At 36.3% G+C, this 11,952-nt stretch overlaps 1 protein-coding gene across 3 annotated transcripts in view; it reads right to left on the minus strand.

The window, feature by feature from the left end:
- OFD1 (OFD1 centriole and centriolar satellite protein) overlaps nucleotides 1-11,952 on the minus strand; it is a 38,376-nt gene that overhangs the window by 26,181 nt on the left and 243 nt on the right. For 2 of the 3 annotated variants that reach the window (XM_068919810.1, XM_068919829.1), the window contains exons 2-10: nucleotides 11,673-11,774; nucleotides 10,379-10,579; nucleotides 9,507-9,575; nucleotides 9,389-9,419; nucleotides 8,440-8,547; nucleotides 7,614-7,750; nucleotides 5,259-5,432; nucleotides 3,216-3,322; nucleotides 2,264-2,383 (exon numbers count right to left, since the gene is read on the minus strand). In XM_068919810.1, coding sequence (XP_068775911.1) covers nucleotides 2,264-2,383; nucleotides 3,216-3,322; nucleotides 5,259-5,432; nucleotides 7,614-7,750; nucleotides 8,440-8,547; nucleotides 9,389-9,419; nucleotides 9,507-9,575; nucleotides 10,379-10,579; nucleotides 11,673-11,768 — 1,043 coding nt within the window. In that variant the 5' untranslated portion in view covers nucleotides 11,769-11,774. The remainder of the gene's footprint in view (nucleotides 1-2,263; nucleotides 2,384-3,215; nucleotides 3,323-5,258; nucleotides 5,433-7,613; nucleotides 7,751-8,439; nucleotides 8,548-9,388; nucleotides 9,420-9,506; nucleotides 9,576-10,378; nucleotides 10,580-11,672; nucleotides 11,775-11,952) is intronic. The other variant, XM_068919819.1, reaches the window with a different exon arrangement.

Genomic DNA, 11,952 nt, shown 5'->3' on the forward strand with positions numbered 1-11,952 from the left:
CCCCTGCTGCCCACTAGATTGCCTAGCGCTCCCAAGCTACAAAACATAGGAAAAATAGCTACAAAAATGACTGAATTGAATTCAAATAGCTGTGGGTGCTATTAGATCATCTTTCAACCTTATCAACAGACTAAACAAGCTATATCCCCCTTCAAACTCTCCTCAGAGCTCATGTCTAGTAGGCCCATAACTATCTTGACGGACCTCTACTAGGCTCTATCCAGTTTCTCCATAGAGGTCTGTAATGCCTTGAAATGGAGAGCCCAAAACTGGGCATAGCATTCCAGGTGCAGGCTTCACCAATACCTAAAGAGGATAACAACTTCCCTCAACCTGTTGGCCTTTCTCCTCCTAACGTAGCCCATCATGTTGTTTGCCTTATTTGCCGAGCATGCTGCTGCATCATATTCAACCTGACATACACTCTCACGTCCCTTTCAGAAACACTGCTACTCAGCAAATTCCTTTTCCCTATATGCAACCAATTCAGAGAGATATTTGGCCCCAAATGCGGAATTCTGCAATTCTTGTTAAACTTTGTGAGATTTATATTGGCCCAATCTCCAAATTTATCAAGGGCCCTCCATATCGGAACTTTGCCATTTGTTGCGGCAGTTATTCCTCTCAATTAAGCATCATGTGCAAATTTGCTGAGGATGCACTATGTCATCATCCAGGTCACTGATGAAGGTATTGGACAGCAGGAATCCCAGTACTGGCTCTAAGGATTCTCTGTTGCCACCAGCTGGACAGAGAGCACTGCTCAACTATCACAACCCAGAAGTCACCCAGCTTCAGTGTTCAATTTTCCTGAAACCTACAGGAGCTAAGAGTACTCAGTGTTTTGTATGATTAGGACATATTAGATTATAAATGTTATCAAATATCTCTATCTCTATCTTGTAATTGTAAATGGCCCAGATCACTAAGATCCTTCTACCAACTGCGTCATTTAAAGTTTACTTAGAAGTAAAAAAAGATTCCTTTTCTAACAAACATCATTATTTCTACACACTAAATAGTAGCTCTTCACTGCTTCTCTTCAAGGATTAGTAAGGACATGGATTTGTATCTACTCGAGTATTTGCAGAATGCCTAAAATATTTCATATGCAAATAATATAAGCTAAGCAGCAGTTAATCCTTAAAATAACTTCCTTTTCCTCATGAACCAAAAGCACTTAAAAGCATTACTTGTAACTAGCAGTTATGGACTATCTGGGTAAAATAAGGTACATCAGTTTAACCAAAGCCTATCAATTAGTTGCATTTCGTTGTTCTCTATCCAAATAACTGAAATAACTCAGTTTCAGCTGAAGCCCCATTCTTACTAAAACCCACTCTTTACATCCTTCCTCTGCAATTGAGAGGAAGATACACTAATGCAGACAGTATCTACTATTTACTGATAGCTGATACTAACAGTTGATAGCTTGGCTTGCAAACAAATCATGCTATATCAGTCACTTGGTTGACCTTCCTAACTGGAAGAGTAATTCATGTCATCATGTACGCATGAGCAATGAGGTCTGAGAGCACCTGCATGCACTGAAGCTTCAAGTGACCAAAGCACTCAAAGAAGAGTGAAGTCGCAACACTTCAAAACCATTGCAACACTTCAAAAGCGATCAGAGATAACATTGTCTAGTTTCAAAGAGCATTTCTAAACAAATCATTTGAAACTATGTTCAGATAGATGGGATTAAACAACAGAAGGTGATCGATAACACAGATGCCCAAAAAGGAGGTGGGGGGGGTGACTGAGGTAAGAACCTATCTATTCATACTTCTTATGGGCAACTGTATCTCTCATCCTTTCCGCAAGAAACCTCTAAACACCTCTTTAATGCTAGCTTCGCCTCCATTCCTTTTCCGCATTCATAAAAGGGCCAGTATTTCAATTCCAACAACAGGAAATCCCTAAAACTGCTTGCATCTCCTTGTCTAAACAAAAATTCATGTCACATCCCTCTCTTGGATAATAACACAGAACATAAGTTTCAAAAATAATCTAACCTATGATTTAAAAGAGAATTATTTTACATGGCAAGCTTTTTTTTTTTAACCTGACAGAATTGTCAGGTCTCACTAGCAAAGATATAAGCAACAATGTAAACAATTCAAACTGATTAAAATAAAAACCTTAGTGCACATTTAAGTCCTTGCTTTGTTACATTTCGGTCAATAAATCCTATAGAATGTATTATTCTATTTTCATGGGAAATAATGTGTGTTCTGTTAAGAGAGATAAAAGAAAAATTTACTTCAAGAGCTCATTCTTAAGCTTTTGGTCATAAATCTCCTCTACGTTCTTCACAGCAACCTCCCGACGTCGAAGTGCATCATCAATAGTTTTATTTTTTTCTTCCTGAAGTTTCTGAGTGCTGAAATATTCATAAATATACAGACAGTGACCAGTTATGAAGCTGAAACTTTATTTATTTAAAAATAAATATATTTTTAAATAATATTTAGAGAAGTCACAGGGTAATGTGCTTGCATGGAGCAATTTAGCAAATTAAAATTATGATAAGAATCTGTCATTGTCATTCATTAAGAGCAAGGAGAAGTGGCACACACTAAATTGCCCTATTTAAAATCCAGCACCAATCAATTATGCAGCTATCTCGGGGTAACCCTAGCTCAGTTTCCCACATGGGAAAGGCTTCAGAGAAGATAATACTGACCATGCTACTCTACCAGCACCCTCTGCCGGCTTGCTGAAAAACAAGTTTTTGTTAGTGTGTCATTCTTTGCCATAGGCCTTTTTTTTTTTTTTTTTTAAAGACAAAAGTAATGAAATTAAGCAGTATTGGAAAACTGGCAAGAAATTTTTTTTTTTATTTAATCAAAGAAAACTGATCTTATTAAGCAGAACACTTCTAATAGATATTAATGGAAAAGCAGGATTACATGCCTCAATGTTAGGATAATATAATGTTTCCTTCCCCCTGAATTGCAAAGCAAACATCTGATTCCTTGCATCTGAAGCGGCTACCCTATTTCGGTTGGATGAGAGGAAAGAACTAAAGCTTCTTTCTTTATGGGGTGTCCCTGCTACGGCAGGCAATACAATATTGCTTAAAACACGTACACAACTAACTCTTGGGATAGATAACAATCTATTTCAACTTCACAAAAGCAATAATATCTTGAAGTACGCTTTCCAGAAACAAAGAACACATTTAGCATTGCATACACCCATCAGTAACTCACACTTCAAATGCTTCGATTCTTTGCTTCAGTTCTGCTTCTCTAGTTCTTATGACTTCGATATCTTTCAGTAGACTTTGTCTCTGAGCGTATACTTCCTTTGCTTCAATCTGAATCACAAAATATTATCTTTAGTTTTACTTCCCATTTTATACAATGCATGCTGTTTAACACGTTGAAACTTTCAAGGAACTTCTTCAGGAACTAGTCTTATTCCAGCTATGACTATATAAATAATATTTATTTGAAGTAACATGCAGAATCTAATGTAATTATCTTTTTCTTTCCCTTATCCTAATGTTATTCTGAGCGAAAAATGCCTTGGAAGTAGACATTACTGGCTACCAGTAAACTCTTTTCTTTTAAGACATTGCATGGATTTAAATTTACATAAAAGATTGTTTAAATAATTTACAGAATAAACAGGTTCAAACATCTCTTTTTTCAATAAACAATTTTTTACGTTCTTCAAAAAAGACAACAATGGAAGAAGAATGTCTGACCCCTGATTAAACATGATTTTAAAATGAAACCTTGATTCAACCAGCAGTCTTTTTACTTTCACAATTTAACTTATATAAATCAAATAACATGTTCATCACTTCAATTCCCTTAACAGTTTAATACCAGAAGTCCCATATCTTCCTACCAATAAAAAAAAAAGCTTCTACTATTTAATGTAAGGTATTACTTCTCTCCAATGAAAGACTAAGTGCATAAGAAAAAAAAAAAAGATGATTTTGCCCTACGGGTGCTCCTCTCAAGTCTGCAAGGCACGTGCATATGTTGAAAGAATTATCTGCTATTCCCTGTGCAAAGAACAGATCTGTCAAGTTGTATTTCCTGGGCATAAAATCATCTTAGTAAAGGGTTAAATGACCTTTTACCTTTAATATATACTTTAACTCAGTAGAGCTGCTGGTCTCTGTTAAAAGAGTCTCCAGGTAAAGGAAGTACATACTCGCTCTGGGAAGCGCCGAAGCTGACAAGAGCAGCCAAAAATCCGTACAGAACGCTTGACAGATATGCTGATCCAAGTATTTTTTTGAATTACTGAATCAATTTCACGCTCACGAAAGAGGACTGATAGCATAAAATAGACAAGTTATCCTGCAAGCTTCTAAGGATATAACCATGAAAGAATTTCACAGAGCAATGATAAAATGTTCAATTTTCAGAGTGGAAGGAGATCAATAGAAGAGTGCTTAGAGACCTGTACGATTGCTTCATTAATGAACACCACAGTCTCGGGGCGGGGGGTGACACATGAGCAGGAAAGTGGTAACATTTGTGGATGAGTAAATTAGCTACATAGGAAAGTGTACCGTAGACAGAAAGGGGATGCTAGGCAAATAGGCAACAGAACAGCAAGCAAAATATTCTATCAAAACATGAAAAGTAATAGAGACTGTGAGAAGCAATTAGACTAGATACAATTTGTTGTGTGCTGCACTAATACTACTCTGGCAAATCATCAAGTGTTAACCGCCAGCCCAAAGGAGTAACTCATCAACAGAGCGTTCAAAGAAAAGCAACAAGATGACAGCTTGCCGCAGAAAGCGGCTACTGGAAACATCAAACATACAAACGACATACAGCAATGGGGTATCCACACCATGCAAGACAATATATTCAATTTAGTTTACAAATTCTTTCAATTGATAGGAAGAATTCTACTACAACTAAATGCCATGTTTTGGAATGAAACAAAAGTGAACGATCAAATCAACTTTCTATTAAAAAAATCCTCAGTGGTCTGATTTCAGAAAAGATATTGAAATAGACTAAAAAGCACACACTACATTTCAATCCTAGCTTGCAGAACTGTTCCTGTTCCAGCCAGCTCTACTTAAATATTTACCCACACGCACCCTTGTAGCTGCTAATGACATTCCCCTGCTTATGAGAACAAAAGTAAATTCAAAGTTTTCACTAAGAAGCCAAGTAAGATCTGAATGCAAATCTCCCAAAGATCAAGGAAGAGTTTAATCAACTCACCGAAACACTTTGTGCTAGATTAAAAAACATATAAATTTGGAACTTTACCTCTTGTTGTTTTTGAAGCCTCTCAATAGCATTCTTTTCACGAGAAATCAGGGCTTCAGACTTGGCTTGATGCGTCCTTTCAAACTCACGCCGTAGTTCAGAGATTTCTTTTTGGGTTTGCACTTTCTCCTCCATTTTAATCTTTGCTATTTCAACTTCTTTAAAATGCTCTAGCTTTTATACAAAGGAGAAAGAGAGAGATTTAAACAGCTTCATCTTCAAATGAACAAAGACAATCCCTCCTCAGACAATCTGAATTTTACTTTACTCTACAGATCTATGAAGAAAAACACCACACAGGGCCTATATTCTGATTGCAATTAAGGAGTGCTAACGTTCTTTAATTCCTTCTTTGATCGGGTCTCTATTTTTGCCGCTTCCCTAAAGAACCTTTTTTGAACTGGTGATACAATGAATGGCAGAAGCAGATCCATCCTGAATCACTCAGGACCTCCAGAATTTCATTGGGACATAAAAAAAGCACAGCACATGTATCTTCACATAAACCAAGTTACAGAAATGGAAGTCCGAGTCACAGACTTCATACAACAGCCGAAAAAAATGAACGCATACCAAAAGGAAAGTCCATAATCTGCAAACGCAAAGAGTTGCAGGGAACATGCCGTCATACAAAGGATTATGTGCAATAAATGCAAGAACAAATAAAGAAGTATAATATTTGCAAACTTTACATATCAAAAATGGCAGTATAATCCCCAAGGTTTAGCCAAAAGAATACCAGTTACCCATATTTTCCTTTCATGTTTTGTATTATAGGTAACTACCCACTCTTGGTTAAGAATACAACTTCATTTATGGAGCAGGTTGCCCAGAGAGGTAGTGGAGTCTCCTTCACTGGAGATGTTCAAAACCTGCCTGGACGCGATCCTGGGAAATATGCTCTAGAGGACCCTGCTTGAGCAGGGAGGTTGGACTAGATGATCTCCAGAGGTCCCTTCCAACCTCAACCATTCTGTGATTCTGTGATAATTAAAATTTGGAAGAAAACAGAAAGCATGCATGTAACATAAAAAAGAATAGGAGAAACAATGAGCAAAAAAATAAAAAGAGAATTACAGAAAAACTGTGAGACTGGAGAAAACAAGGAAGTTAAGGAGGCAAAAAAAGCACAGTAGGGAATTTGGGTCTGTGGGCATAATTTTTGTGGAAAAGTAAAAAAAAAAAAAAAAAAAAAAAACGGTGAGACAGTACAATCTCAATTGTACATACACAACTTGGATTAGAAATCGCTTATACATAGATTATTTTGCAATGTGAAGTGAATTACTAAAGTTAAATAGATATAAATCACTTCTAAGTTAAGATCCCTTTGTTGCAACTGCTTTGCTTAAACCGAGAAAGACTTAACTACAAACAAATTAACATGTTTTGCATACTAATAAGACAGTGCCTGCTGGGCATGAAGAGTGAAGATAAAATGCATTAGTTTTAGTTTTAACACTCCATCCTTTTATTTGTCAATCCCAATAAATATGGCTAAACTGATTTCTTCAAACAATGTATATGCATATGAGTGCCTTTATAAGTGCCCCTAAATTTTCTAGCTAATAACCATTGAGTAAATCTTTCTAGCACTTTACCAAAAAAAAAAAAGTTGATCTTGACAGAAAATCATGGAAAAAAACATATTTAAGTGAACTGCAATACATTCTCTCTGTTCCATTTTTCAAACTCAGGTACTAGCGATAGGTTACGCTGCAAAAAAAGACCCTAATTTTACTCCCAAAGTGCAAAAAAAGCCTCCAAAATTATAATAAGAACAAAACAAATAAGAATTACAAAATTTTGAGTCTGTTCTGGTTTTAAAGTTTCTGTTCAATGTTTTGAAATAGTATGCAAATCTATTTTGATACTAACCAGTATCAAAAACTAATTCATTTTCTAACTGTCAAACTATACAGCAGCAATTAGCTTCTCTTGGTTGCTGTGCACCATATTGAAATTCAAGCTTCAAAATCTTACTGGGGAAAAAAAATATTATGACTGAGCAGAGTAAACTTTCTTTCATAAAACAAAACAGAACAAAGAAAATGAAAGGACAAATAAAATTTACCAAATTAGGGATAAAAAAAAAGATAAGATACATGTTTTCAAACTAACATCAGAGTAAAAAGCTTAAGATTCTGTATACATGTAACAAAAAAAGGGAAATGGAAAACATACGCATGCTACCTCATCAAATTAACAATTGTTATTGGATTAACTCAGCCTTTTGAATTTATTATAAATTATTATTAGACCTTTTCATTCCATTTTTTTATAAATATTAGAAATTTAAGTTGCAAAGTCAAAATTAACAAAATCCTCCCTCAAATTCAGTGACTGGAATTATACCTTTTGAGACATTTCTGCTTGAAGCTGCTTCTCTATTTCTTTTCTATATTCATGAAGTTTTACATCCCAAGATTCGTATTTCTGATGCTGGGGATAAGAGTCTGCAAACTGTTCATCAATCAGCTGAAGCTTCTCAGCTACAAAAATCCAGCATTTAAAAATAAATTAGTCACCACAGTTATCCCACCAAACGTTGTAAGGATTCGTCTCTCTGCACAAAGTTCCTTAGCATACATGAGTAGGACCATCGCAGAAATATCTGCAGGGTACAACAGCCATGGCAGAAGAGAAATGGCATTTCTCAGCTCTAGCCCACCTAACATATGCACAGGAGGAGGCAGGTAGCTGTTTAGACACTATTTGTAGAATAAATAGTCATTCATCCTCTTCATCATGGAAGGATAAGAGGGTTTTTTTTTTTTTTGCATGCAACTTCTAGTTTTTGTACTACCAACACCACGCACATTATAACTTAAAATCTGTACCTAGCTTCCAAGGAAAAAATATTGTAGGAAGAAGTAAAGCATGTAGTTACCATTATGTTTTCCAGAACATATTTCAACACAATACTAACAAACCATCTAAGATGTTTAAGTGTTAGCTAAATACCTAAGAAAACATCTGAGCGATAACAGAATTGTCATAGGACTTTAATCTTAAGAAAGGTGAGAAAAGAAGGTATTAGTGACAGGTATAACTGTGATCATTACTTTAGTTTGCACATGAATAAACGATGAACACACACCATTCCTCCAGTTTATTCATCCATACCATTTATCCAGGACAAAAATATTTGGGGACATCTGCCTGCAAAGGCTGCACTTACCAAGAGATTCTCTGTAAGGAGGCATTAAGTTTGTCTGAGTTTCTGTGTCATGACTTTCCTTACTTAGATGATGCTCGATCAGTTCCATTAAGATCTGCATAAGAAAACCTTTCAAGATCCAATATATTAGTTACTTCTGATTTCATATCAAATTGAGTTTTCAAGCATATAACTAAAAAAGTAATATTCACTAAACAAAGAAAACCAATCCAATTTACTGAAGGAATTCAGTGAAAATTAAATTAAATAAAACCAATGCTAGAAAACTATTAAGCTTATACTACATGCTTATACTGCAAATCTTATATTTGTAGTATAAGCTCTCATTCTATAAAAATTGTCTTTTTGCAACTTTTCCTTCCATCCGTTTCTCTTTGACTTCCAGGCTTACTTGAGAGAGCAAATTATTACTACTTTATTTATGAGGATATTATGCAACAAAAGAAACAAGAGTTTTTGAAGATCAAGTCATTTTAGGCTGCATAATATAGTTAGCTTTCATCATACAGACTTGATAACTATTTCTTACAAAAAACAATGAAAACGCAACTAAATCTTTAACTACTGAAGTACTGAGGTATTCTATGCAACCTAACAAAGTTATAAATAAATCTGAACTCACCAGTGTTAAAGTGAAAAGCTTCCAAAGAGTATTAGATTTAACACCTGATTACAGATTTTTTCATACTTCTAACATCCATATCATTTATTTTATTTTGTAGATGAATATTAACACTTCATCCACACCACAAATAGCAGCTGCATCATCCTGAAATACAATGTTTACTATCCCGATGTGCTACAAGTTTCTTTAAAAAAAATCCTATCAAATCCAAATTATTCAATATCTATGTATACTCAATGAATTTAAGTTTCTGTTGCTCATATCTTAATTGAAATGAAGCTGACATGATGATCATTGTGTGCATCGTGCATAAACATCACATACCTTTTTTATTTTCCTTCTGAGTTCTCAATGTCTGTAAGAAATAAAAGATGGTGTTTTGTCCAGCCTACTTCATTACAACTGTAATTCAAATGCATTTTTTGAATCAAAATCATTTTACCAATGATTTGTAAAGACTGGATTTCGGATTGATCCTGATTAATTGAAGAAGATCTTGCATAGTCAACAACTTTGGGGGAGAAAGAAAGAAAGAAAGAAAAAGATTAGATTAGAGAAGGTTAAGTATCTTTAAAACATTGCAAATATGTAGCAGCCACTATTTTATACTGTCATAGAGTAACATTTTCCATTTGAGCAAGATCTATTCATCACCTTGTAACACCATTTTCAGAGGCTTGCTGTCTTAGTAGCATGTTTACTATCTCCTTTATCTAAGGCATATGGCAGTCAGTGCATAGTTTCATGACTGACTGAGACTGTGAAGAGATTGTTCTGTTTTCTTTCCAACCTAGACACGTGCTCTTGCTACTTTCCTTGCATCGTTTCTAGCTAAATCACATAGAGCAGATCAGCTCACTAATCTAAATGACTGCTAATGACTCTGCAGTTCAAAAGCCTAATTTTCACCTAGAAACATATTCACCACGTTATGAAATCACCATTGAGGGAAAACAAAGAAAGGGCAAGGACTGCTCTTTCCAGCAACAGCTTAAACTGATTGTGAACCACACTTTCAGACAATTAACTGGGCCAAAAAAGAGGCTAGCTTTAATCAGGATCAGTTCCTCAAGTCATCTGCCACATGGCAAAAAAAATGGGCATGACAGACCCTTGTGGTTGAAGCAAGCGTGACTTTAAGAGGCTCTACATCTTTCCAGAACAACATTAGCTTATTGCCAGTTTGAAAGTATTTGTGAAAACAGCCCTGGTCAGAAGCTGCACTGTCAGAAAAAGGGATTTTCCAACTATGTTGAAAGATCAGTATTTGTAAAGCTCCCAAAAGTCTTAAAAGAGGTAAATTACTAAGCTTACCTTCTTCTTCTCCAATCCACTTTCTGGAAAGAAAACAGAAAGTGAATACTCATAGCCACATCTCTGCAGATGATCTGCCACCAAACTATTGGAAGCTGTGATCAAAAGTGAGCCCTCATCACTTGCAACAGTCCGTGGTTGAAGTTCTCCACTTAAAATCGGGTGCATTAGTTCATGGATTAGCTGATTTCGGAGCTGTGTCTGGTACAGAAATTTCAGAAAGAGGTAAACAGAGAAAATGAGAGTTTTTATTTTTCAAAGACCATGGGAGTCTCACTGTAGTTTTATCAGCTGTATTACAACTTACATAACAGAAGGGGGAGCAGGCTAATTCTGGCAAAATTTGGACAGCTCAGGACACCATGGTTTTCTTCAATACTCATTAATGGTGCTACAGTGATGTTTAACTTTCCCTCAAAATACAGGGCTGAGAATACTGTTTTATATCAAAAAACTCACATGAATACCATGCCAGTACTCCCCATCTTCATTTTTGTATTGCTACTTTCCTTCTCTCTGTATTAAGTGAAACCCATCTGATGCGGCTTCAGTTCCAAGTATGCTTGAAAAACTCACAAGTCCTCTTCTATGTTTTAAACCGAGAAGCTGCTGATTCCATATTGAAAGTAGGTGGTAAAACAGGAAAGGCAATGTCTTTAATATCATCAATTATTTTGCAGGGAAGTGAAAGTGTACTAACAAAAAAACGCCTATATGCACTAATAATCGTGCAAATAAATGCTCAGTAAAAAATGTAATACAATTTGGTGTGACAGACTTAGTTAAATCAAACAAGATGAGGAACGGTTCAAGCATTGCAAGTTTAATATGGCAATCACTAAGGGAGAATTTTTGGCTATAAAATTATCAGCGGTATTCTTAAAGACTAGCTCTTGATTTTTTCCTGCATTAATGACTTGACGTAAAAAGTAGGAGCTAAAAAAAATGTATGGTACCAAACAGACCCTGTGATCTAGGAGGTCTTTTCCAACCCATATGCTTATCTAGTCCTCTCCTTTCTACCTGACATTCTTTGCAAACATGGACATTTCAAAGGCCTTATAGAAACTATTAACCTTTCTGGCAGAGACTATGAGAGCAATCCGCAATGAAAACACTTCCGTTTATAAAAAAAAAAAATCTGGCAGATAAGGTGAATATGGATTACGCTACATCCAAATACTTGTGGAGAGAGCAGGAAACATATTGATTCATCATGAGTTTCACTGACTACTTTCAATGTTAGACAGTGCAGCGAATCATAGACAGCGCCCGCTGAAAATAAAACACACACCTTAAGTGTGTCCAATACACCTCGGTTCTTAAAAGTCTGATAGAGCCTTTTCCGGAGTTCATCTTGGGACAACGCCTCCCGCTGAGCCGAGGTCATCCTGCCCTACGTCACCAGAAAGACAGACATTACCGACTCTGAGCTCGACCCCCAGCCCGCGCGATGGCCAAAACCCCAACGCCCCCAGCCGCCTCCTCCCGCGGCCCGAGGCCTCAACCCGCCGGCTTCTGCCCGCGCTGCCTCGCGGGGCGCTGGCAGCAACGGGGCGGTTTCCGGGGACGAA

Source organism: Struthio camelus, chromosome 1 (assembly GCF_040807025.1).
Source record: "Struthio camelus isolate bStrCam1 chromosome 1, bStrCam1.hap1, whole genome shotgun sequence".
Taxonomy (NCBI): Eukaryota; Metazoa; Chordata; class Aves; order Struthioniformes; family Struthionidae; genus Struthio; species Struthio camelus.